The sequence below is a fragment of the Clinocottus analis genome, unplaced genomic scaffold (genome assembly GCF_023055335.1).
Source record: "Clinocottus analis isolate CAN_PGR_092001 unplaced genomic scaffold, fCliAna1.0.p SCAF_8, whole genome shotgun sequence".
Classification (NCBI taxonomy): Eukaryota; Metazoa; Chordata; class Actinopteri; order Perciformes; family Cottidae; genus Clinocottus; species Clinocottus analis.
The window spans coordinates 5,908,065-5,935,450 of NW_027176240.1; the positions used below are offsets into that span (position 1 = coordinate 5,908,065).

Consider the following 27,386-nt stretch of genomic DNA (forward strand, 5'->3'; position numbering starts at 1 on the left):
CTGCCGCTGCTGTCGCTACTGGCTGTGGTGCCCTCTGATTGGTGGATTGGAGGACACGTGACTGCCGCAGCAGTAGGGGGGAGGGGGAGGAGCTACTATAGGAATGTGTGAGGAGTGCGCGCCTTCAGGGAAATTATGGGAATAGTAAACCATATAAAAAGACACGCTCGCGCTCGCACGCACACACACTCCTCTACAAACGCCAGCCACGTGAACAAAGAAGTGTTTTCAAAGTGAAAATACAACTACTTGGCATACTGCTGCTGTTTTGGACAAGTATTTAGGCACACGAGGAATTTGACTCCTGTGTCAAGTGGCTCTCAGCGCAGGCCTTAAGGAAACAGACCTAAATAAATCCACATATAGCCTTTAACATAAGCAAAGAGGTCTCTATTACTAATCATAATGCTAATGATAATGATGTTTATACTTGCTACTAATGCAATGGCCTATTTATAATCGGACATTCTCTTTACTAATTTGATTGTATGCATATGCAACATACATACTCATGCGTTTCCTCTAAGCGGGCATAGCTTAAATCTTGTACGCGACACATTATGGATGATATGTGTATGTATCCATATCGTGAACAATGTGTCTTAAAATGTTCGACAGATTTCCCCTGAAAACAGACTGGCCGTGTCTGCGTGTGCGCAGATAAACACACTGAAGGTGCGAATCATATAATAGGAGAGGGAGGGCGGGAAGGAGGAGTTGGAAGGGAGGGGAGGCGGTCAGAGCTGCGCATCTGTGCGGGCAGCTATAGAGGAGAGGGAGAAGGAGAGAGACGAACAGGACAAGATGAGGACCGCGGCAGCAGCAATGGACGAATCGACATTGGGATGGAAAAAGGCAGACGAGAGGACAGCGCCGAGGAAGACGAATAAGGCATGAAAGAGAAGGCTCAGGAGACATGCTGCATCGCCCCAACATGGAGGCGTAGCGACAGTAGCATGCTTTAGAGGAGATCATTTCATTGTAGCCTAGCAGCAGCAGCAGCATCATCCCTCCGTCCACCCTGAGCGGAGAGGAGGAGAGCGAAGGAGAGATGGTCTCCCAGGTTGTGCAGACCCTGCGTCAGGGAGTCTGGGCATCTGTGACCGGGGGCTGGTACCACGACCCGGACCAGAACAAATTCAACAACTCCTGCCACCTCTATCTGTGGATATTTCTCCTGATGTTACCACTGTCTCTCCATCTGGTGAGTTTTTTTTTGTCAGGGAACATGACGCCCTAGGCCGCGAAGGGGGTGTGAGATGCTCACGGTACCAGGTAGCGTGTTTTTTCTATGTGTGTGTGTGTTTTTTTTTTATCATGCGCGCTTTTGATCCTTCCATGGATGAACGTGCGGTGGCTCTGTGAAAATAACATCCCCCATTGTCTGATTGCCACTCAGATAAATACTAGAAAAAAACAACACTGTCGCAGTTTTTCCCCTGCATGCAGTGACGGAACGCATGGCTGCTCCTGGATGTGGCGGTGCGAGAGACGGGAGGCGTGAAACCATCGGTCCACTGATATTTTCATGTCATGGCCTTTGAAAATAGCAGCAACACAGGCTGCAATACTCCCAGTGATAATAACACTACTGAGGAACGTCCATCTGGGATATATTACATGTTTACTTTGTAGAATATGAGGAGATCAGTAGAAGTATAAAAACAAGTATACATACAGCAGGATATGGTGGTATATGAATGAAGGAAAGACACCTTGGCCTTAGCTGTGAGGACACTTAATGGCAACAACACACAACAACAGCTATATTGATTTAATGAGCTGATGGCACAGCACTGGCAGTTATGTGAATACATAACTTTGATAACATTTATATGAAACAGAGGCCTATCAGGAACCCCTTTTATCTAACTAGATAATATCTATTGCAGATTATGCGATATGATTGCTGCTGCTTTCCCGTCTAAGTACAATACACCGGGGCTAGTTTGTAGAAACTGTGGGTTCAGAATGATAACCCTAAATTAGCCACTCATGAGTCAGTAAGTTAGTGAGGCAAAGTAGCATATCCTGATGTGAGAGTGACATCTCCGAAAGGAGCTTTGACACCAAAGCTATATTAAAAGGCTTTTGCCGACGGTTTTAATAGTCCGTTTGAAAACAGCCACTCTTTCCAGAACAAAGGTAACACAAGCTTTCTGGGAGAGATGTGAAAAAAGTTAAAAGTGAATTATACTAAATGATTGCCATGCATGCCACTGGACTATACATGCAGATGTGTCTATATTCAACACAGCAAGAATCTCTCCAGATCGGTATGACTCATGTATCAATCAGCGTGATGCACTTTGTTCTTTTCTTCTTTAGTCTTGTTCTTTATGGGTCATTCTTCCCCTGGGGATTAATAATCTTCATCAATTTAACAGTTAATCAAAATAGATATTGTGGTTCACTGAGACTTTGATACACATGTGTGTGTGACTGTAAATAAGCTTTACCTTGAGCAGAGTTTCACCTCCTTATAATAAGATGAGAAGAATAACCACAGTGTGAAGCATTCACTCAAACACGGTTTTTGTGGAGTCCGGGTCTCTGGAGATGTTGTTTTGAATATGACGAAGCTCCTCTCGTCTCCACAGGCTCTGCCCCCTACCACCATGGCTTTGAGCATCTACTGCACCTCCATCACCGTCTTCTTCATCGTCATCAAGCTGGCCAACTATCGGCTGCACCTGATGTTTGACGAGGGCGAGGCGGTGGTCCGCAGCAGCGTCTCTGATCTCAGCAAGGCTGCGGAGAAGAAAAGTAACGCGTCGGACTCCTGCCTGCCCGCCGGCATCAGGTAAACCCACACAGACGCACACGTATAATCCTGAAACTACATTCAGAGGGGTTCATCTGGAATAGCTGAAACAATCCTAAAGTGGTCTCACCTTTACAGACGTATTGGAGGGCATTCAGAGAGAATACGGCGTATGAACATTTAACACACTGGATTTTTGCTCTTTGTGCTTCAAACTGCTCTCTGTCTAGTTAGTCATTACACATTCTAGGCCAGAGGGCTAAAACACTAATGATACAACTGAATTATTTATGTGAAATTGTACATTTGGGCCGGAGACCTCCCTTTTAGAATAACGCCAAGAAGTATAACTGACGTCCTCTTTAAAACATATATATTGTCTGCTGTTTCTCCCTCTGTATGACTCTTTTTTCCTCCGTCGTCTTTCCCTTTGAGATCAGATGGGTTTCATGATCAAGTGTCTCAGAGTGGGATGTAGACTTTTTCCACTTCATTCCGATGACTGAGCTAGCTAATGAGGGGAGGTCAGCGATCTTCACTTGGCCACTCTCTGACACACATAAAAGAAAACCCATCACTTCCTGTTCCCTGTAAGAATGTATTTCTTCTAGTGCCTGTGAAGAGATGAAACAGCAAGTCCTGACACACATACTTTTTTTTACAGCTTCCTCATCCCTATAAATTAGTTGATGTCAGTGTAAAACCTGAGAGGCTGGGAATGAAAGTCACATGCTTTTCTCTGAAAGAGACATGTTAATGCATCTCCATCCTTCTCCGTCTCTTATCTTTGTCTCATAGGAAGAGCAGCACAGTCCCGGACAGTGTTGCCATGACGATGTTGGCTCTGAAACGTACCAGTCCGGTGATCCAGGTGACAGTGAAACAGACTGAAACGGACCCGGGACTGATCGGGGTGGTGAGTGAGCATTAAGCATGACCCTGTGCTGCAGCACACTGTGACCTACATTGTGTCTTCATGCTAATCGAGTGGCCCTGTATTCTCTTTCATGCAGGACTGTTGGAAGTCAGACGAGGACGAGAAGAACGTGGAAGGTGAAGCTGATGTTTTTCTGGGTCCCGCTGAGATACAGATGGTTAAACATGAGAGGGAAACAATCTGAATAGTGTGGAAAATGCTTCCATTAAAGCCACGAGGCAATTTGAGGCCGGGCGGAGATGCTGTGGCTTCTTAATGTGGCAGTGCTTAGTATTTCTGCTAATTCATCAGTCAGGCTTAGAGCAGTTTCCTTTGGCTAAAATGTTTCCTATGAAACATCTTCGGAAGTCGGCATGCCTTGTTACGTTATGATGAAATTATAAATCAACATCCGAATCACAGTTTACTGCGATAATTTGTGAGTCACTCTAACCAACACCGTCCCTCTCTATATCTTTTGATTATATTTGCACAATTCTGTGCACACACATCTTCCCTTAATGTAGGGATTTAATTAACTAGCCACATTTGAAGCTTGGCAGTGTAGTTTTCTTGCAATGCGTGCATGTTAATGTTTTCTGCGGAGATGAGGGAATAAGAATGAATAGTGAAAGAGGGAACTATCTCGTCTTCTGATTTCCATTAGTATTTTAAACGTGAGAGTACATGTTGCTGGTTGTCTACTGACATGTGTAAAGTCAGTGTGTCTGCTGACATTTGTTAACCTGCAGAAAGATTCCCATCAGCCTGGCATCAAAGTACACAAAGCAGTTTTTTAAAATATTTATTCTAGAGAGATGGCTTCCTTGTAATTTTGTGGAATGCAAAAAATGACACTGCCAATATGTCAACGTGAGAAGCATAGAATAAAGACAGCACAAAGAAAGAAAGAGTCTGGTTGTCACTATCGAGGCCTTGCATGTCATTTGGGGGAACAAGTTTTTTGTGTAACGTCAGAATCAATCCGTGCTGAGAGCCAACTGTGTTCCTCTTCCCTAATGCACTCGATGGCTCCTTAGACAATGTAGATTGACAACTTCCTTTCCCGCAAACACATCATTGTTGTAAATATGCTTGGAAAAGCACAGAACTAGCAGCCAGCCAACAAGGCCAGCAGTCTAGTTCCAGTAAATGTACGACTTAATGCACAGACAGAACAAAGTCAGCTTACTGAAAAAAGGGATATAAACACTGCGGTGTATTGCATCAGAAGTAACTACATATATCAGTTGGATTTCTCCCCTTCTGCTTTCCATTTTATTGCAATGGAAAGATATTTTGTGTCACTGACAATCACTGCTGTAGACAATAAGCGGGGTTTTGTGTATTGTCACTGCAGCCAAATACGAGAATACACTATTTTTGTGGCAGGGATTTTAGGATTAGAGCAGTTTTATTATTAATACACTTAAAATAAACCATTTGGATTGGCATTTCATTTCATTCCAGGAGCGGGTGAGAGTGCTGCAGGTGAGAGGCCCGTGAAGGGAGGCCTGCACCCAAGCCCTTCTCCAGATGACCTCTCCAGCCCCAATCCAGACCAGGCCACCCCACTGCTGCAGGCCCAGCAGAGGACCCCATCCCGAGCTGAAAGGGAAGAGAGGCGGCCCGGATCTGCGAGCGAGACTGGGAAAATGGACGCGGAAAAAATTGAAACTGTGGCTGTGAAAGAAGGCGTGGACATTCAGAGCTCGTTGACTGACAGAGAACAATCGGAGCAGGTCAGAACAAGAGAGAAGGGGAAGGACAGAATAGAAGACCGTGAGGAGAAAGACAGTGCAGACAGAGAAACCGCTGATGAAGGTCTGCCTCCCTCCAAGGGAAGTGAAGATGAGAGCGAGGAGGAGAATGAGGGGCAAAAGGAGCCCCCCGATGCCAACAACAACTCACTCGGGACTCCTCAGGACCACCAGTTTGATTTCATCGACACCTCTGATTCTCCTTCACAGGTAGGCCCCCTCGGACGTAGTTGTTATATTTGGGCAAGTCAAAATTTGAAGAGGATGTGCATAGAAAGTAATTCCACTCTCGTTGCATTGTGACTGTTACAACGGTAGAACCTCCTCCCTCTTGTTCCTCAGGTTGAGCCGGTGGAGGAGACGTACTGTTCTGATGAGATCGAGGTGGTTCTGGTCAACAGCTCGGGTCCAGGGCCGGCGTCGGTTCACCTGGACGACAGCGACACGGTCAAGATCATCATCACCATGAGCTGTGACCCGCAGACTGCCGCTCAGCTGGAGGAGAGTGTCAAGCAGAGTCTGCTAGAAAACGCACAGGTAGTTTTAATGTTCAACATGAAACACTCTCAACTTGATTATCAACGTTTTGTTTTCGACTGTTAAAAGAATCTTTTACAGTCTATCTGTTTGTTCTGTACTGACCCGTCCCTGCGCTTTGTTAAAGCTACATGAGGTTTTCATCGATTTTATGGCTAAATCCTCACATCAAATGTAAATGTTCTCTATATCTCTTTTTCAAAAGTTATATGCATTTCCACATTTTTTTTTCTTTGGAAACTTTAAGTTCTCCACTATAATGTGAAAAACACTACATTGTCTTTAACCTGCCTTTACCCCTAAAATCTATGTAGCTTCGTGCTAGGCATATTTAAATTACTTTATAATTAAGTGAAATTTGTGAAAAATGTAAGATTATGCGAGAGCAACTGTTAACTAAGCTTTATATATTATATATTCATGTAGAGCTATCAGAATAAAGTGCATCGTGAATCTAAACGTTAATGTCCTGCCATAATGTTTAAGCTCATGTCGGTATGATTGCTGCCCTGGATTGTTTCCTAAATGATGAACAGGTTGATGTGTGTGTGTGTGTGTGTGTGTGTGTGTGTGTGTGTGTGTTCGTCCTACAAGGCTCAGAAGGACGCAGGAGAGTTTCACATCAAGATCCCCGTCATCACCTTTGACTCCCCCGAGAAGGAGAAGCAGGAGGGGAAAGAGCGAGAGGAAGCGGCCGACTCAGAGGACGACCCCACCGTGAGACAGCAGCAGACGGTGAGCCAAAGTGAAGAGTTCCACCTGTGTCGAGAAACGACTACTTCTGAGTCCACCACGCTGGATTGTCCAGATCCAGACCAGGAACATCTTGGTGTTCAGATAACTGATGACAGCACACAGAGCCCGCAGCTGACAAACGATAACAGCTCATCAGGTATCGATGTCCACTCCCACCACGATGACACGGATCCTCTGGATCCTAATGTGGATGCACACGGTTTACTGCGCCTGCCGCCGGCGTTGGGCCGGTACGGGCCTGGAGGAAGGACTCACATCCGCGGGCTGAGCATGGACAGTGGGAAAGACGCCGTGCTGCTTTCAGACCGCTCACACATCACAGTATGTTGGCAGTTTTTCCTCTTTCTCTTTTTTCGAGTTATCGCCATCCTCCTGTCCGTTCATATACGCACACATTTGTCTCTTTATCAGTCCATGACCACTTCCAAGTCAGACCTGGAGGCGAAGGAGGGCCAGATTCCCAACGAATCCAACTTCTTGGAGTTTGTTTCCTTGCTGGGGTCGCTCAGTACCAGAGGGGGAGGAGCCAGCACACAGGAAGAGGAGAGGCCAGAACGCAAAGAGGAAGTGGGTGCTGCAGACGAAGGTGAAGCTCAGCAAGGGCATTGGTTTCTTTACCTCCACGTCCTTTATCTGTTTCATAGGATCAGAGTTCATGCAGGTGTTTATATATAAGTGCACAAAGGAGTGCAATGTCAACATTGTTTTAAGCTAACATAATACCATGTTAATGTAGATATGTCATCAGGGTGTATTCATTTTTAAACTTTTTCTGTTTAGTTTAGTTTAGTTCCTTTTAGCTCTGTTTTTGGTCTTCACCAATTACATTTACGTATTAGCTGGCTAATCGCTGCACTGTGTCCACCAAATCGTCGCTAACTTTGTTTGCTATGGTGCAGATGTGTGGGGCGGTAGCATAGACAGCCTTTTCTTTGATAACAGCTGGCTGCTGATGAGAGAGCAAGAAACAATGAGCTGGAAGTAAAACTACAACTTTTCTTAGAGCTGAGAGGAACGGCAGAGTCAGCTAATAATCATCTGTGGGTTGATCACTTTTAGCAACTCTTTCCATCATTAACATAAGAAATGGTACGGCGACAAAAGGGTTCAAGAAATAGAGAAATGATAAAGAAATAGGAATCTTTCTGTTTGTTATTTTTGTTAAAAAAAAATCCTTTCGATTTGCTTGCAGAGAATCTGAGCATGACTTCCAGACAAGATGAGACGATAATAGAGAACAACACGGATAACAAACCAGAGAGACCGAAACCACCCACCAGTCTGCCTACCGACACACTAAAGGCCATACAACCCACACAGATCCCAATAGTCTCCCCTGACAGGTACGCATGCCTAAACACCCACATGCTTCAAAAAATATCAACATCGCTGAATTCACTCATCCGTCCAGGACGTCCAGTTGATTGTGTTTCCCGTTTGCAGTCCACAAACAGACAGAGAGAAGGATCCAGACTACGACTCCCTGCCTTCACAAACCTCTCAGTCGGAGAGCTCCATGCTGCAGGTCATCTGTAGACCCGAAGCTACCAACAAAGAAGATGCCTACACCTTCCATACTGTACACAGTAAGCAGCCACCCTTGAGTTATCAAGCTTAAAATGAAATGCTTTTGTGTGCTCTTGTGCCGGACACAAACTCATTGTAGTCACATCTAGCCATGTTGACACAGTTATCCCAATGAGAAATTTGCCTTTGGACATCAAAACAAAACCACAGCAAATAGACCCCATCAATAATTTAGGAGTCTATTTGTGCTGGGAAAGTCTGATAGTATCTTTCTGTTGAACAAATACACAGTATGTGTGGACGGCTCTGCCAGCAGCTGATGGCTCCGCTTTTGAATCAGCTCAAACGCTAAAAATAAATGACATTTTTTCTGCAAAGGCTCCACAATGTTCCGCTTTAAAATAGTGACAGTTCAGTCTCAACAATTAAAAAAGATGTAATCCCACATTATAGATTTAGTCACTCATCCGCTGGATGTCAGATGTTGCACAAGAAACAGTCTGACAGGTTTAATGTGTGTGCTCGGCTCCCCAGGAGACCGGCCTCGTAAGCTGTATGCAGAGAGAGCTCTCAACCTGCCGCTAGGAGCAGAGCTCATCACGGGCAACATGTGGTACTGCTGTTGAATCTTTTCCTCCGCCTCTTCATCATCCTCTTACTTTACATTTAACATATAATACCGTATTTGCAACCCATTCTTTTTCTCCTTTGTTCTGCTTTGTCTTCCCGCATGGTCTCTTCCACTATCATGCGCTTTTCAGAACTTCCTTATATCTTATTTCCCTTTTCCATCTCCTCCACCACCATCACCACTGCAATGTACCACAGGTTAACATCAGTGTGTGTGTGTGTGTGTGTGTGTGTGTGTGTGTGCGTCTGTGTGTCTTCAGTGACCTGCTGTCGACTTCTTCCAACTCGGAGGGGCAGGACGGCCTGGTCGGCGGTCACGCCGACTGTCCTTTCCAGCGACGCATCATCCCTGCACACAGGCTTCGGCCGCGGAGGACGCACCCTGAGATATTTCAGGTGTCCATCTGCTTTTCACTTATTTCTTTCTTGCTCCGCACACCGATGGCCAGGGCTCTTCAAAATGGTTGCAAAAAGGTTATTTCGAGGTTCCTTGTGGGGTTTTTGATCGCCAGCAGTCCATAGAAGGGTAACGGAGCAATTTTCTTTGGAGTTTTTGTATCTGGTTTAGTTTTTGTATCTTGTGCATGCACACCATGACCCACATGCACGGACAAGGGTGACTTGATACCCTGTTCTTCGGATTGTTTAATGCTATGCCATCAATCGATAGTTAGTGGTTGTTTCGTGCCAAGAAATGTAACGATGTGCCAACAAAGGGAGTGAACAAGAAGGCTGTTAGTAAGCAAACATGGATGTCAACGATTAGGTTTCAAATTATTCCAGACTATATCTATTTTCAACTAAATAAACTAGTAAATCAGATTAGTGTTGTTTCTCTGACTAACTGTTGGGTTACTGTTTCAAACAGCAGCAAGGTCTCATATTTCCTGAATCAGCCTCGAGGCTCTCCTGCATCATTAATGTGCCGCTCTGTGTGTTGTGCACATCTTTTAAACCACGTTGTTCGAATGTTTCCTTCTATTAATCCTAACTGTGCTTTTGAAATATGCCACGTGGGAAATGATTTGCCTCTGTGTGCATGTGCGTGTCAGGAAGAAGACTCTCTGGACGAGTCGTCGGAGACGTCCACTCAGGAGAAACCGACCAGGAAGATTTATTACAAACTAAAATTGTTTCCGGGGAAGGTGGTCAACCTTTTGTATGACCGACTCACCCTGCTTGCTCTTCTGGACAGGTAACCCACAAACAACTGCCTGATAAAGTGTTTCCACTACTGCGTCCACACGTTTAGAAGACCCAAGTCTACTACTGTACGTCTAATAAGCCACTGAATGCACCAGTGTAACCTCTGTATGCCTTAATGTGTGTGTGCTGGTTGTCTATAGAAACCAGGAAGTTGTGGAGAACCTGGTTGCAGTCTCCATGGCCTTCCTGGTTTCCTTCCTGGGATTTGTGCTTCTTAACCACGGCTGCTTCAAAGACTTCTGGGTCTTCCAGTTCTGCCTGGTGATCGCCAGCTGCCAGTATTCCTTACTGAAGGTAAGAAAAATACAACATCTCAGTCGAAGATAGCCTAGCCATGGCGCTGAACAATTTAGCTGAAGCTTGACAGCTTCTGAGAAACACCATTTTACTACTTTAACCAACTTGCAATGGAGAATAAATGAGCTCAAATGGTTGTGTCGTTTTGTTTTCTAGAGTGTTCAACCAGATGCATCTTCACCAACACATGTGAGTTCAATAAACGTCCATGCATCTATCCATGCATCTGTATCTATCCATGCATCTGTATGAGTCTCAGTTCAACCCATCCTAACCTGCATGTGTTCCCCTGTGTGTCTCCAGGGTCACAACCAGCTGGTGGCCTACAGCCGAGCGGCTTACTTCTGCATCTTCTGTGCTCTGATCTGGATGCTGGAGCAGCTGCTGAGGAGGAAAGACCTGCCCGTCTCCACCCTGTACGGCGTCACCATCGTGTGCCACGACGCGCTGGGCTTCCTGCGAGACCTGCTCGTGGGTAGGGACACGCGGACCAGCAGAGACACACGATTACGTCTTTTGACCTCTGCGGTCATTTGTCCTCTGCAGTTACTGAGACTTTTCTTGTGTTTCATACACACAACAGGTTTTACGTACTGCTTCCCAATCACCTTCCTGGTGGGCCTCTTCCCTCAGATCAACACGTTCACCATCTACCTGCTGGAGCAGATTGACATGCACTTTTTTGGAGGGACAGGTTGGTGAAACTGTTTCCAATCTTTGCGTTAATGAACCAATTACATTTTCAGTTTTACTGGAAACTGTAATTCGTGGATGCATCTGTAGGTTTGTGCCTCTGGTTTGTTGCGTGTGTGTATTTTACTGATGCTTTTTCTTATTGCGCTATTCCCTCTGCTGCTGTAACAATGCAAATTCCTCCGCTGTTGGACTAAAGGATTATTTTGTATTTGATCTTTACACCGGTGTATTATGTATTCAGTGTTTAAAGTCCCCGAAAACGTAAATCTTGGTGAATCCTATTAGTGATTTAAAAAATAAACACACAACACTATGACTACAGTACATGCCGAGCTTTCTTTGTCATTGTTCAATACAACTGCATGTATTTTCATCTTCACTCTAATTTGTGTGTCTCAGCGGCTACGAGTCTCATCTCTGCGGTTTATGGCATCCTACGCAGTCTAACCGCTCTGTCTCTGCTCTACGGTTTCTGCTTTGGAGCTCTGAAGGTACAAACTAACTGGATATAAAACAAAACAGAACATATCTTTCCCCCCCCGAGTTTGTGTTCAGTCCTTTTCTTGGCTATAGGAGTAAAAGAAAAGGAGGAGTTCAGGTATAAATAGCATGCAGACGGGGAAAAGTGTTGCTCGCCGTCCTTTAAAAGTGACTGTACGATTGCAAGTGCAGGGAAGAAGCTTTTCAAGTGTGACGATCTAAAAGCAGCAGTTCTGGCTTTCAAGGCAATTTATGGTGTGATTCATAGCTGTGCGTCTGTGCGTCTGTGTGTGCGTGTATGCGTGTGCGTGTGTGTGTGTGTGTGTGTGTGTGTGTGTGTGGTTACAGGAGCCGTGGGATGAGCAGCACACCCCGGCTCTGTTCTCTGGTTTCTGTGGCCTTTTGGTGGTCTTCTCTTACCACCTCAGCCGACAAAGCAGCGACCCGTCCGTGCTACTGTGAGTATCAGTCTGTGTGTGTGTGTGTGTGTGTGTGTGTGTGTGTGTGTGTTTGCATACCTACACCGGGCCTAGTTGCTATACACTTAATTGTTCATATTTCTTTAAACTAAAGATTAGGGCTGAATTAGAAACGAAGGCCGTCGGTTGATGTTTATACTGAACTCTTTAATATTTGTTGAGTACTCTCATGACTCATTCTGCTAATGGAGGCTACTTTTTAGCTGTTAAACAGCCAAATAGATAGATATGTTTGAATTCTTCAAACTATTTTTAAAATGTTTTCTCTTTTATATTTGTGCTATCAGCTGATTTAGGGTTCGTCACAGCGATCTCTTTTTGCTATTCAACAAATTCCATCGTCTCATTCCTTCACAGATCTCTGGTCAAGTCAAAGATAATGCCCACTTTGGTGGAGAGTGAGGAAGAGGAGGAGGAAGACACAGACAGTAAAGACCCACTGCCTGAGAAACTGCAGAACTCTATGGTAACGACGAGGGTTATGTAAAAATGATCCGATAAGATGAGAAGTGGTATTTTTACTCCTCGGAGCGGGAACTGAACACTTTTTTATTTTGTTGGAAATCGATTTGCTTGAACACTTTTTTGCACCTGAGTTGTGAAATTCATACATACGATGTATGATAGGACAGAGAGTTACAGCTCAGTGTTGCAGCTGAGATAATACAACAATGCTAAATGCAGATCACTGTGTGTGATAACAGGGAATTATGAATCCGAGAAAATAAGCCTTCGCGGGTATTAATGGAGATTGTGAAGCCCATAAATCTTCTCAAGCGGCGCCTTCTTTGATCTCCAGAATTTTAAGGCTCAGAACGATCGGACAGAAATAATCTCACACCTCAAATGAGTCTGATAAACAAAGGTATTTTCATCCGGCGTAGATCAATAATAATTTCTGCTCTTCCCGTTTGTGCTTCGCAGAAGGAGATTCTGCTGTCGGATGTCGTCGTGTGCTCTGTCGCTTACATCCTCACCTTCGCCATCACTGCGAGTACCGTGTTTCTGTCTCTCAAGGTCGGACCCTCGATCATTTCTGTCTTTTCCGTCTTTTGGTCGCAGCTTGCAGGAATACTAACTCCAGTGTTTTGTCTACTTATCCGTTTTCGTCATGTTTCTTTCCTTCCGTGCCAACTTGTCTTCAGCCCTTTGTGACCATCGTGCTGTACGCTCTGGCGGGCACTGTGGGCTTTGTGACGCACTACCTGATCCCCCAGCTGAGGAAGCATCACCCCTGGTTGTGGATTTCTCACCCGGTTCTCAAGACCAAGGAGTACCACCAGTTTGAACCCAGAGGTCAGCAGAACGCCTGTAAATAATCCAGAGCAAATACAGTCATGAAGTATGATTCAAGTATACAGATGGCTCGCACAGATTGCATGAATTCAACATTTCAAATCTCACTGAAATATATTCAGTATCTTCTTTAAAACCACTTTTGATATTTTGGTTAAAATTGATCCTGACATCCTGAAAATCTGATATCTGTGGCTGAGTAGGACAGTAACAAGCCCGTCCAATCATTTCACTTATTTCGAATATAGCCATGTTTGTTATTTCCCCAAAGAATATGATATGTTTAAGCTCTTAACAATAACTGGGGAGTAGTTTTGTCGGGCTGTCAGCGTGACTTTCTTTCATGACTTTCTTCTCGAAACTTTCAGTGGGAAAAAACTTTTCTTCTTCGCAGAAGTAAAACAGAAGGAGACTTTAACTTTTGACATTTACTTACATCAAGATTGTACTGATTAAATAACACCAAATATCTGCTTAAAAACCCTGAACTATGTCTTCGTCTGCTCTCGGAAAGAGTGACTCTGACCCGCTTGTGCTGTTTCCTTATTCTTGCTTGCGTCACAGAGGACGCCGTGCTGATGTGGTTCGAGCGGCTGTACGTGGGGCTCCTGTGCTTTGAGAAGTACGTGGTGTACCCCGCCATCGTGCTGAGCGCACTCACGAACGACGGCTTCGCCCTCAGTCATCGCAAGAAGCTCGGAATCCAGTGAGTGGACGCAAGCAACCACAAACACACAGCATCAGAGAGAGAGAGAGAGAGTGTGTGTCTGTGAACCACCTATTCAATCCGTTGTCTCAACTCCCGTGTGTGTATGTGTGTGTGTGTGTGTGTGTCGCCTCCAGCTGCGATGTTCTGCTGACGACAGTGGCTGGACTGAAACTCCTGCGTTCATCGTTCTGCGACCCCAGTTTCCAGTTCCTCACCCTGCTCTTCACACTCGTCTTCTTCCACTTCGACTGTCCACGCGCCTCCGAGAGCTTCCTGCTGGACTTCTTCATCATGTCTATTATTTTCCACAAGGTGGAATCTTACACACACACACACACACACACACACACACACACACACACACACACACACACACACACACACAAACATTCAGATACGAATACAAACAGGTTGACAGATTACTTCACTGGTCACATGATGGTTATCAAAAGTCTTGAGCTCCTTTTGAAATTGCATGACATTTTGAAATCATTTTAACATTTTAAAATCAGAGGTCCGTGTCCTCGTGACGGAGGGTCTCACGCCGCTGGGCGATGTCCTGGATTAGCTGCTTAAATCTAGTGATGTCATCAAGGTTACTGCTTGAAGACTGTTCATCCTAAAGAGAAAAGCCCTGACAGTAAGATGCAGTTGCATTATAGGAATTGCAGGATCAGATATTTTGGTTTTACTCCTGTTAGAGACCAAAAGTCAGGATGTATCCGTCTGACACTTTTATTTGGACCATTATCTTTTCTAATTCTCTCTCCACCTCAACTTTATGGAAGTGCGACAGCAAATCGCAGAGGACGAGACAAGAACAAAAACTGTATTGCCAGCTGATTAAAAGCAACATAAACATATTTTTACTTAGAGCGATTCTTTTTGTCCTTCGAACATTCTCGCTGAATGTTACTGTCGGCCATCAGAGGTGGAGATTCATTACATCGGACAGCGTCTGACCACAGAGGGCTCATCAACCTTTATGGCGGTGTGGAGGGATGTAGTAGATATCATGTTACTTGGCTCCGTGACAAAGGTTGTTTGAGTTGGATCACTGTTGAGGCCCGTTTGTTGGCCACTGACTGTGTTGTTTTTGTCCCTGTGCAGATGCGCGAGCTTCTGCTGAAGCTCCATTTCATCCTGGTTTACATCGCTCCCTGGCAGATCGCCTGGGGCAGCGCTTTTCATGCCTTCGCTCAGCCTTTTGCGGTGCCTCGTATCCTTTCTCTAAGACCTGTGTGTGTGTGTGTGTGTGTCTGAGGGCATCAGTAGCGGCTTTTCTTTCCTTCACTGGTGTGCGTGTACAGACTCAGCCATGCTGCTGCTCCAGACTCTGCTCACCACCGTCTTCTACACCCCGCTGGCTCCCTTCCTGGGCAGCGCAATCTTCATTTCCTCCTATCCGAGGCCCATCAAGTTCTGGGAGCGAAACTACAAGTAAGACTCCGACGAATGAGTACGATGTGAGTTCCCCAAACAGCCTGGAGGTGGAAATGATTGGCTTTATGAGCATAGCTGGAGGAAATCTTGAAAAGCTGCTTAAAGATCAAATTGTCAACAAATCCCACGAACAAACTCAAACCAACAATGCAAAATGAAGTACAGGTACTTTTAGACAGCCTGATATACAGTTGCTTATTACTCGATGAACTTCCATTGTAGTTTAAAGACTATTCAAGACTTTAATGAGCCACACTGCTTTACTTGCTTCTTCATGACTATTTTCTGAGTTAATCTCACTTACATCCTCCTGCTGCTGTTAATACTCATTAGCACAGCAAATGTGTATTAATCTGCGGCTGAAAATAGTCACAAACAAATGCTTAATCAGCCTCATGAAATAGAAGCATGCATTTGTGTCCGGCTTTTGAAGATTTACAGCTTTAGTAGAAGTGATAGCACGGAGGTTTTGAGAAGCTGTTGTTTGCTTTCATATAATTCATGAACTTCAATGCTAACGTCCACATTTGTATTTACTGAAAGAGAAATCAATCCCATCCTTTACAGCTGAGCTCAGCAGATTAGCAGACAGACACCCTCATGCGTTGACACAGCGTGACCCCTCTGTTCCCTTTTACTTCTTGATGTGACACGTTGTTTGTACTTCAGCTCGCTGAGAGCGCTCCAAAAATACACCTGCAGCTCTGTTCTGCAAACTTCAGTGATTTTTTTTTTTTTTGTGAAGCAGCCAGTGATTATATTTAGACATTGTTGTCTGGAAAACACAAGATTAAAATCACTGATCTCACATCCCGGCTGCAGTCAGATGTTGGTGTTTTACGGTTTGGCGACGTGAACCTCAGCCAAACAAGTCAACAAGAAAATACCACATTTGGACAACAAATGACTAGTTTTACGTTTGTTTGGTGGCCTTGGCTTTTTTAAATTTATTTTCTACAGTGAGTAGATCGCATTCGAATAAGATCTTCAAGAGAACAAATACAGAAATCTTAAGCTTTCCTTTTGAGAAACCTTACAGCGCTAATTTCCATTCACTCTTTTTTTTTTTAACATCATCTTAAACATCATCGTCTTAACATAGGTTTTAACTAACTCCAAAAATATGAATCACTTTATACTTTATTCTAAATAAAGGCTTCCTTTTGACTTCTTCTTGGGCTCAGCAGTCTATAGTTTTTACTGTTTTTCGTCTCCCGTCTATTGCAGCACAAAGCGTATCGACAACTCTAACAGCAGATTGGTGTCCCAAGTAGATAAAGAGACAGGTGAGTTCTCTCTCACTAAACTGACATCCGTTACGGGCTGTGTCTTCTTTAATTGTCCTCCTTGAATCAAGCAGTCATATATGAACTGTTACTTGTGAATAAAGATCATTTGTTTGATTGATTGATTCTTGTAGTCTAGAATCAGAAAGGAAAGAAAGCAGCCAGCCTTTTAATTTTGTCCTTTCCTGAAACCCTTCCATCCATCTGTTTTATTTTCCTCGCAGGATGTGATGATAGCAACCTAAACTCCATATTTTACGAGTACCTGACTCGCTCGCTGCAGCACTCACTCTGTGGCGACCTCATGCTGGGCCGATGGGGAAACTACAGCGCCGGAGACTGTTTCATCCTGGCGTCTGACTACCTCAACGCCCTGGTCCACCTCATCGAGATCGGCAACGGGCTCGTCACTTTCCAGCTGAGGGGCCTGGAGTTCAGGGGTCAGTTCACCTCCCCGTTCGCCATCCTCCTGAGCTCCCGTGCCATTGGACTTATTACCTCCAACGCTCTCCGTCCCCAGGTACGTACTGCCAGCAGCGAGAGGTGGAGGCCATCACAGAGGGAGTGGAGGAAGACGACGCGTGCTGCTGCTGCGAGCCGGGTCACTTGCCCCACATGCTGTCGTGCAATGCGGCCTTCAACCTGCGCTGGCTGGCCTGGGAGGTGATGGCCACCAAGTACCTGCTGGAGGGTTACAGCATCAGTGAGAACAACGCCGCCACCATGCTACAAGTGTACGACCTCCGAAAGCTACTCATCACCTACTACCTGAAAGTACGCTTCATTCGTATCTGTGAACGGATGATTTCTAGTCATCATTTGTCTGTCAGGTTCTGTAGCTTTTGAGCTTTTTTTTTTGACAAAGTTGTGTCTTTTGATACACAACTTTGTCGTCAACATTAAGACCAAAACATTAACAATGCAAAGTAGTAAAGGAATTTTGTTTTAATTTATTTAATTTGTCGGTGTTTTCTTTCCATATAAACATTACTACTTAAAAACTCCAGCTGGATGAAATGAAGTAATTTTAACAACTGAAACTGATATTATGGTTTAAAGTATTGGTTGATATGATTTATGTGGTATTATTTGGCTTTTTTGACACAATATTTATATTTTGCCAGGTTATTTCACACACATTTGTGTATTTTAAATGGTTGCATAAAGTGCATGCACCAGTGTTAATACATCCTAGATCAAGAAATGGGCTGAATTGGGCTCATTCAGATGTAGAAGGAGTTCTTCTTTTCTAGCATAGTTTCACGTCCATGCAAATTATCACTCAGAAATCATCACTCTACGTGTCATTTGTTCCTTTTCTTCGGATTTAAAAGCATGTTAGAACAATCAAGCATACAACAGGATCACTTTTATTGTTTATTCAAGCTGTCATTCAATTATTCTGATTATTCTGAATCGCTGGCACTGAAAGCTCCCTCGTCCAGCATCAACCGTTGTTACAGTCAATCTTCCTCTCTTCAGTACTGAAATCGAAGATCCCATTAGTCTCAAGTGACGCGTAAAGATTTTCCTCTCAAAAGGTTAAACTCTTAAATGGATAATCCAGTGTCTTATGCATTAATCATTACTCCAAATGACAGCTTGCTAAAAGTAATTCCAGATGTGGCCGTCAGCTACACGTTCAGTTCTTTCTCTTGTTCTTTCCTCGTGTTTACTCTGTTGCTTTCCATCTTTCTTCCTTCCTATCCTCAGAGTATTATCTACTACCTGATCCACTCTCCCAAACTGTCCACCTGGCTCAAAGACGCCGCCGTGCAGGAGGCGCTGCAGTCCTACACCAAGTGGCACCACATCGAGCGCGACCCCCAGGTCTTCAGCGTGAAGATCGATGAAGACTACGTGCACTGCCTGCAGGGCGTGACGCGGGCCAGCTTCTGCAACGTCTACCTGGAGTGGATCCAGCACTGTGCTGGGAAGATGGAGACGGTACGTCACTTTTTATTTTTATTTGTTTTATTCCATCTGTATATTTTAATCCATCTGTACATTTAATATTCTGTTTTACTGCTAATCTTTTTTAATTTGTAATCTGTTTTATTACTGTTCTACTGTTTAGTTATATTACTTGATTCTTTTTTTTATCTTATTACTTGTGAACAGTGCTGCTGTAATCCTGTAATTTCCCTACTGAGGGAGTAATAAAGGATTATCTTATCTCTTATCTTAACCATTATTCTATCAATACGGTTACTGGTTATGTTCTGGACTCAGATTGACTCAAATTGTAACAATCTAAATATCATGTATTGTTTTGCAGGGCTGAGATTTGGATAATGTACAATATAAACACACATTAGTGATCTTTTGGTTGACTGATTGTTTCAGCTCTCCTGATTTTGTGTTTTCACGAATGTGAAATTAGTAAAAAGAAAGAAAAACACTGAAAATGAATCGTCTCGCAACTCTTGTAATCTCGTAAGAAGAACACAACTATTTAGCAGAATCTGTACGTATTATTATTTGCTATCTTTGTCCGATATGCCAGTAGCTTCATGTCTCCCTGTCTTTGTGTTCAGAGTGTGGACAGTGATGAAGACTCACCTCTGGTGACCTTGTCCTACGCTCTCTCCGTCCTGGGGAGGAGATCCCTCGGCACGGCGTCGCACAACATGTCCAACAGGTAAACCTCGTTTCTGCCGAAGAGCCACGCAAAACATATGAATGAATAGATATATGGAAGGTTTGACTTCACCAGACTTAATTTGATTGACTAAGTCATTATTGAAATACCAAAAAAATAACAATATACCACTTAAAATGTAATACTCTAAACTGCAGTGTGTTTACCTGCATTCAGGATGATTGAGAGTTTATTTCAGTTTCTTGTTTTTTAGATAAATATAGTAGTCCTGCGCAAATTTAGACGAAAATATGCTGAGAAAATCTTTCTAATATCAGTGGCATATTTACCTGCAGTATGACAGATACGCCAGAAGGGGGCAACAGCAGCTAAATCTTCAACACATAATTCAAACAGATATTGGTCTCTGCACTCGTGACTTTTTGTCTTTGTGTGGTTTATACTCTGAAAATATGTCACGGTATCATAATCCCCCCCCACCCCCTCCTCTTTCTCCCTCTCCCTCTCTATTCTTCCTCCATAAACCTCTCCCTTCCATCACAAAGTCTGGAATCTTTTCTGTACGGGTTCAACACGCTGTTCAAAGGAGACTTTCGCATCGCCACCAAAGACGAGTGGGTTTTTGCTGATCTCGACCTCCTGCAGAAGGTGGTGGCTCCCGCAGTCAGAATGAGCCTCAAACTGCATCAGGTAAAGTGTGCCCTGGTTTGAAATGGCTGCTCCTGTAACTGGGGTTGAGAAACTTTCATCCCCAATCCTACTATAGCTGCTTCTAATGATACTCTGATACTCTTGTAAGCACACAAACAGATTTGTGCATCCTATCGGGTCTCTCGTATCATCACGACGGTCGCATCTCATCCCCGGAGTAGACATTTCCCCCTGGTTATCTGATCTCCGCTCCACCGTGCTCCACCGTGCCCTTCTCCTCGCCTTTCAGGATCACTTCACCTGCCTGGAGGAGACGGAGGAGGCCTCCGTCTTGTACGAAGCCATCACAAACTACCGCAGCAGCCTGGTCATCTGCCACGAGAGCGACCCCGCTTGGCGCAAGGCGGTGCTCTCCAGCCGCGACACGCTGCTCACGATGAGGCACATGATCGATGACGGCACGGACGAGTACAAGATCATCATGCTGTACAAACGCCACCTCAGCTTCAAGGTCATTAAGGTAAAAGGGCCGAGGGGGCTCAGTGGTGTGGATGCGCGGGGAAGTGTTTTCCGGCGTGAGAAAAGGATGTGACGCAAAGTGAGATCATGTTGTGAGATCATGCAGTGTGCGTGGAGTGTGGCAAAGCCGGCTGTAACAACTGAGATGAGGTTTACAGGTTCATCTGAGAGGTGTGGGACCAAACAAGCGTCACGTTTTTGACAATTCTTTTTGACAAATGACCGCCACAGTTTTGAATCCATGTTTTTGGCTCTGACACATTAAATATGAAGCTACTGCCAGCTCAATAAGGGTGAGCACAAAGCTAAAAAAACCACACTAAAATCACAAACAAGACATGTGACTCGTGAGAGGTGCAGACTTTGCCACCTTTGGACAACGGCAGGCTCACAGTTTCCAGACTTTATGCAAATAAAATAAGATATTTTCCCAAAATGTCCCTAATATCCTTTCCATATGCAGCTCCTGACAGGACGCTTTCATCTTTCTGCGTTTCAATAATGTCGATCAATCTTTTCGAGGCTGCAGAATTACTTTGTTAAGTGCACTCATGTATTTTTAATATGCTGCCACAAAGTTTTTGCCGTTCAGTGACGAAAGGATGATATTATAACTCCAAACATTTGCTCTTCTTGATGAAACTGGAAAACGCAGGTGACAAAATGGTTAATTTCGTAATCCCAATCTAATTAATTACGATAATTATCAGGGAGTAAGAATTGGGATTTTCATACACGCCCTCATAAGCTGCGCCAGAGACCAAGTAAAGGAGAATGATAAAATGAATGGCCCTTTAAATTGTAATTATTTAGATCCTTTATATTTCATCATAATATATATTGTTGTGGTCTGGTCTCTGCAGATCAACAAGGAGTGTGTGCGAGGTCTGTGGGCCGGCCAGCAGCAGGAGTTGGTGTTCCTCCGGAACCGAAACCCGGAACGAGGCAGCATCCAGAACTCGAAGCAGGCGCTGAGGAACATGGTGAACTCGTCCTGCGACCAGCCGCTGGGCTACCCCATGTGAGTCAGTCAGAGGCACCGACATCACCGGGCTTTACATTGAATCTAATGTTTGCGTCGCGAAAACATATCTGTGTTGTTGCTCACATTGCCTTTGCAGAATGCAGAATGCGTGCTTTTGAAACCAAAATATTCCACTTTTTGTGTTTAAAACGAAGCAGTGTGTTGCATTTGCAGAAATGTTTTTGTAATCCTAAAAGGAGACGTCTTTATCTACATATGAAAGCAGGTTCTCGCCGCAATCCGCAACCTCCTCGCTGAGATGCAACCACATCCTGCACACTGCACCTTGAACTGCCTGACTTCACGTTTGTGTCTATGTGCAGGGGGGGTGTCCCTTGTTTTGCTGATAGCGTGACTTTTATTTTGTCTTCAAGGTACGTGTCACCACTCACAACATCGTACGCAGGAACACACCGCACGCTCCGCAGCATCGGAGGAGGCGCGTTGAGCCTGGACGCCATTCGATCCTGGCTCTGCTCGAAATGGTTACGGTCAGTTTCTGATCAACACATTTTGGCATATTTAAAAGTTTCTCACTCAGTCAAAAGTGCAGTTCCTCCTTGCCTCCTCAGGCTCCTCCATCCCTAAAACTCCCCCCTTTTGCTGCGCTCTTCAATGAACAGTCATCACATGCTTAAGTCCCTCCTCATTCTTTATTTAATTCGGTCTGGTGGGTGAAAAGACAACGCTGTGACCGAAAGGACTCAGGTTCAGTTCCTGGAACAAGCCTCCGCCTCTGAGGATCCTTGAATAAGATACTCGGGACACGTTTCATGTATTTGGCATTAGTTCGAGCACACACACTCAAGAGTAAAAACTCACATTCTTCTTCCAGCCTCAGGTCACATGTGTAATGACTTTCAGCTGAGGGTTATTGCTCAGTCTTTCATCTTGCGCTGCTAAGATTCATCGGTTAGACGTGTCACGTTATGAGATATGATTTTAATGTTGGAGTCTATTTATACATATTACTATCTCTGCTACAAATCGGTTGTATTCAGTGTACTACTTCCGGCGTTTTCCAGCACATCTGCAGTGGCAAGTGTCAAAATGTCACTGCTGCTCAGTAAAAAATGAAGAAAACATGTTTTCAAACAATTCTTGCTTCTCTGTGGATTCACAGAGATTAACTTCCCCACCACGTGGTTTTAAATACATGCACAGGAGTGACAGTGGGAGTGCAAACTTGGGAGAAAGATAACTGCAGAGTGGGAGGGCAGCCAAAAGCTTTGACTTGTGTTGCTCCTGCCTTCCTTCCCTCTCTTCCTCCGTCCTCTCTTTTGTTTATCATCACATCCCTCTTTTACACATTACCTTCAGCACAGCTTGTTGTATAGGCTCTGCATTAACCTCTGCAGATCAGCTAATGGGTTTGTGTGTGTGTGTGTGTGTGTGTGTGTGTGTGTGTGTGTCACTCTTAAGCTTCTTAAAGGATAAGTTTTCTTCGATTAGATTAGTTTGTAAATCCTGGTTCATCGACCTCGAGTTAAAGGTGTCTTAATTTCAGTAAGTAGCCGAGGAGCCGAGGAGCCAGGGAGATGGGCTGTGCTCGCCAGCGAGACACATTTAACTAATTTAAGAGGCAGGCTGCACTAGTGTGTGTCACATATGCTGGCACAGTTACGTAACATCTCTCTATTTATGTGTGTTTAACCAGCTGGAATAGTCGAGGCCTGCTAAATATTTGATGGCCCTTTGCCAGTTTGTGTCCCTTGCACTGATGTGGACATGAATAAATAAATCAAAGCTGTGTGTCTGTGTGTGTGTGTGTGTGTCCTGCAGGGTGCGTAAGGACAACCTGACCAGCTGCAACAGTGGCGTGAACATGGAGGATGTGGACTGCGGAGCCGGTGGTTCGTCCTCGCTGAGCCAAAACCGCCCGTCCTCTGTCACGTCCAACAGCCTGAGCCTCTACCAGCACAGAGCCAGGACAACACACAGCCACAGACACCACAACGCAGGTACACACACACACACACACACACACACAGACAAACCTGTCTTAGTACCCTTGTGGATAACGTGTATTGACTACGAACTGAACTGAAACGTGAACCAGAACTTTATTCAAACCGTAATCGTAAAAATGAAGTGTAAACTTCCCCAAAAATACAAACAATTGAACTTGTGAGGGGAAGAAATGTGAATACATACTCATTGCAGACGCAAACAGATACGATAACATACAGTTATAGTATAGTGGTATAGTTTTTTTAAACAGTTTTTTCCATTTTTAATCACAAAGTGAGACTGAATAAAACTTATGAAATCCAAAATGACTTATGCTTCGTCTTTCAAATGAGAAGTTGAAGTCCTTAGCAATAAAATGCATCCTTGCTCAATTCGGCACCCAATGCTGCCTTTATGTTTCTGCCCTTGTTCAAGTATAAGTGGTATTTTTAAGGCAGCTTGGTGTTGCATATGTTTGCATTGGCTACTCTCTCATACGACCGATAAATCATTATAACTTCAACATGAACTACCTTTGTGACATTCCAGAGCGGATGCAGCAACAGGAAGGACCCGCACACGCGCGGAGAGACATACAACCGTGCAAAGTTAAATTATTTAATGACAGAATAAACTCGCAAATCAGAAAAATAACAGTGAAAAGAGAGGAATTCATGAATGCAGGTGGAGAACATGAGGCCAGACTAATTCAACAAAGGTGACACAAAGAAAAAAGGAGAGAAATAAACACATGACACGAGGCAGGGATTACAAAATAAAAGTTCTTAATAATAATATTGTCCCTTCAGACATTTAGTCAAATATCATCAAAAACATTGTGATAGTTCAGTCAGGTTGTCCATTGTTTTTTTCCCCATTTTATATCAGATTATGAAAGTATGTAAAACAGTTTTTGTGTGTGTTTCTGCAGCCAGGAGAGAGTACCGCAGTCGGTCAGTGCAGCCTCAGAGTCAGCGCCCCCCCGTCACCAGCCAATCAGGGCCCATTCTGGACTCAGGCTCCACCCACGGGCTCGTCCAGCGTCTGTCCAACAGTCAGCTGTCCTTTAACACATCCATAGCCTCTATATTCTCCCAGGTATTCACACACACACACACACACACACACACACACACACACACACACACACACACAACCACGTGCTTGCTTTCGCGTGTCTTTACTAGGAGAATACAAAGATCTCTCTCTCTCTCTCTCTCTCTCACTCTCACTCTCTCTCTCTCTCTCTCTCTCTCTCTCTCTCTCTCTCTCTCTCTCTCTCTCTCTCTCTCTCTCTCTCTCTCTCTCTCTCTCTCTCTCTCTCTCTCTCTCTCTCTCTCTCTCTCTCTCTCTCTCTCTCTCTATCTCTCTCTCTCTCTCTCTCTCGTCAGGTCCCTCGCCTCTCAGGAGCAGGTGGGATCAGCTCGCAGCTCCAGGCAGCGCAGCATCAGCAGCGCTCTAGCCAGGTACAAGCTCCTCCCACTTCTGTACACACACACACACAGACACACTCACAGACACACAAAAGGCATATTGTGCAGTGAAAACACTGTATGAAACTTTTTCAAATTCAAGATTTACGGGGGAAAAAACATGCGTACATACTAAATAGTTGCATTTCCAAGTTTTTGTAAATGTAGTGCCCGTCTGAAACATGACGTGACTATGATTTAGTCCTGTTATGTTTCGCAGTAAAACCCCCGATTACATGTGACTCATGAATTGAGTTGATGTTATTACCGCTACTTACTTTTAAAATTCATCCAAGAAACAATTTCACAGCTGATGGCCGAAGCATGTAATTATTGACTACAAGTTATTCTTAGACACAGCCCGCTGTCTCTGATAATTGTTTGTGCATGAGCTTGTTTGTGTATTTTTTTTGCGCACCCATCTCAGGGATCACTGTACGCTACTGTCTTCCTCCAGGTCTCCTCGTCCTCGTCCACTCTCAGCTTGCTGTTTGGGAAGCGCAGTTTCTCCAGTGGCCTGGTGATCTCCGGGCTGTCGGCCGCTGAAGGGGGCAACACCACCGACACGCAGTCCTCTTCGAGCGTCAACATCGCCATGGGGCCCTCGCACAGGTCCAGCAGCAGAGCCACACAGGTAGGGAACACATGAACTGGTACGCGTGCAAAGTCCGTGCTTCTTCACACACAAGCTGCACCCCGCTGACAGAATGTCCCCTTCTCACTACAACAAGCTTCACTCGAGCTTGTAGGACTGCATACAGAGCAACATGTAGCTTCATATCTAACGTACAGACGTGAGAGTGGCATTGATCTCTTAGCATGAACGCAAAATGTCAAACTTTGCTTTTAATAAGTATTTGAAACCCTAACTATGAAGCTAATGTATGCTTGCCAGTGAAATAACTTCAAGTAGCATGAAGCCTGTAGCTCCAAATCTAATTAGCAGAGGGGATCAACCCTCTGGACAAAAGTATTCTTATGATAGCATATTATCAAAACACATGGTGTCTTTTTGAGTTTTGGATGCAAAGTGATGTAAGAACAGTATCGGCTCTTAAACGAATAACATTCCTCTCATGTGGCTGTTCCTCGCCTCCTCTCTTTCTCCCTTCTCAGTGGACATCAGAGCCTTACGAGAGTATCGACGCGACCTACTCCAACGCAGCCGTCACGTTGAAAGACGGCGTGCAGTCAGGTGACCGAGGCTGCAGCCAGGGATTAGATGAGACCCAGGAGGACTCGGCGTCTGTCTCAACGGCTCCAGAGGCGACTGAACAAAAGACTGTCTGAGAGAGAAACAACACACACACACACACACACACACACACATACAGACACACATATGAGAGTGCCATTACTCGTGCCCATATACAGAGAGGACTGTATGAAAAGTTCCACATATACACAAACATACAGAGGATTGTATGAGAAAGCACCCATGCACACAAACCTGCCTCTTCTCCTGTCCTCAGCATGTGGTCTCACCTTGTTGTCTGAATGTAAACAAGTCTGAAAACATGATCTTGGATCCGGTTGATGAAATAAAGACGTTTTTAAAAGAGGGTGCCTCGGGTAATGTCAACTATATTGTTCACGTGTGTGTGTTTGTATGATGTAAACTTGGGATAATGACTGTTTGTCACTTGAATTTTCAAAGCAACATAAAAGAAGTGTTACTTGCATGGTTTTCCCTCACGCTGCAAAAATGGAAAACATTCATATTTCACTTAGTTGACAGGATACAAAGTAAAAATGTCAACAAACAACCCGGTATGTGTTTGCATGTGGTCCCTGTCTGTCTTTTGCCGCTGCACTGCAACAGATAACGTGTTGTACCGGTTGTAGATTAACCAACACAAAAGAGCAGGAGTTGGTTGGGTTTGATGTGCTAAGTCCGCTCGTACATGAACCCGTATGAGGGGTCAATGTGACGCACCTGCTCCTCCAACTTTGAGGCTGGCATCCGAATGTAGTTGTGAGTCGTCTCTGGTCCTATTCTTGTTAAGCGGTCGCTCAATATAACTCATTTATTTGTTTTGTTTTTTTTCCATATTCTTTCCTAAGGGGCATGCTTCTTTCTCTTCTTTAATTTAATTGCAGTTGGAAACAACTTCATGGCGCATTACTGTCACCAGCTGGAATGGAGGATGGATCAGGAGATTTACATGTGTGGAGCCAGGCCAACGCAGACTCAACAGTACACTGAACGGATACGCATCTGTGTTAGCATGCCCTGCGCAGCGGTGAGTTTAACTATGTCTGGTTCCGTGTGGCGTTGGACTGTAATCTATTCCCTGGACAATAGGCCAGACAAAGACACAAGAAAGTGGTGGAAAGTTTGTCTCACTGCGTGCTGCGCAGCCTAAGAAAAGGAAGACTTTTCAGT

At 44.5% G+C, this 27,386-nt stretch overlaps 1 protein-coding gene across 2 annotated transcripts; it reads left to right on the forward strand.

The window, feature by feature from the left end:
- Positions 1-775: 775 nt before the first annotated feature.
- pcnx2 (pecanex 2) lies at positions 776-26,753 on the forward strand. Of its 2 annotated transcripts, none has more exons than XM_068567882.1 (40): positions 776-1,204; positions 2,601-2,803; positions 3,563-3,680; positions 3,778-3,817; positions 5,151-5,650; positions 5,783-5,977; positions 6,572-7,054; positions 7,145-7,319; positions 7,926-8,076; positions 8,177-8,319; positions 8,795-8,873; positions 9,151-9,286; positions 9,943-10,085; positions 10,237-10,390; positions 10,550-10,582; positions 10,697-10,868; positions 10,977-11,087; positions 11,489-11,580; positions 11,918-12,027; positions 12,406-12,514; positions 12,973-13,065; positions 13,194-13,344; positions 13,909-14,050; positions 14,188-14,365; positions 15,164-15,272; positions 15,364-15,493; positions 16,724-16,782; positions 17,007-17,222; positions 17,303-17,556; positions 18,496-18,729; positions 19,320-19,423; positions 19,930-20,074; positions 20,325-20,555; positions 21,418-21,575; positions 21,953-22,069; positions 23,361-23,539; positions 24,460-24,626; positions 24,920-24,994; positions 25,458-25,634; positions 26,117-26,753. In XM_068567882.1, exons 1-40 carry the CDS (start codon positions 1,052-1,054, stop codon positions 26,288-26,290), a joined length of 6,393 nt encoding a protein of 2,130 aa, XP_068423983.1. In that variant the 5' UTR covers positions 776-1,051; the 3' UTR covers positions 26,291-26,753. The 2 variants fall into 2 exon arrangements, with proteins under 2 accessions (XP_068423983.1, XP_068423984.1); XM_068567883.1 differs by having other exon boundaries at positions 11,921-12,027.
- The last annotated feature ends 633 nt before the right edge of the window (positions 26,754-27,386 follow it).

Bases quoted from the DNA above. Each gene is read 5' to 3' on its own strand.
- pcnx2 (XM_068567882.1), top strand. From the start codon at position 1,052: ATGGTCTCCCAGGTTGTGCAGACCCTGCGTCAGGGAGTCTGGGCATCT. The intron at 5,651-5,782 runs GTAGGCCCCCTC...CTTGTTCCTCAG, and splicing joins CCTCTGATTCTCCTTCACAG to GTTGAGCCGGTGGAGGAGAC. The intron at 17,557-18,495 runs GTACGCTTCATT...TCCTATCCTCAG, and splicing joins TCATCACCTACTACCTGAAA to AGTATTATCTACTACCTGAT.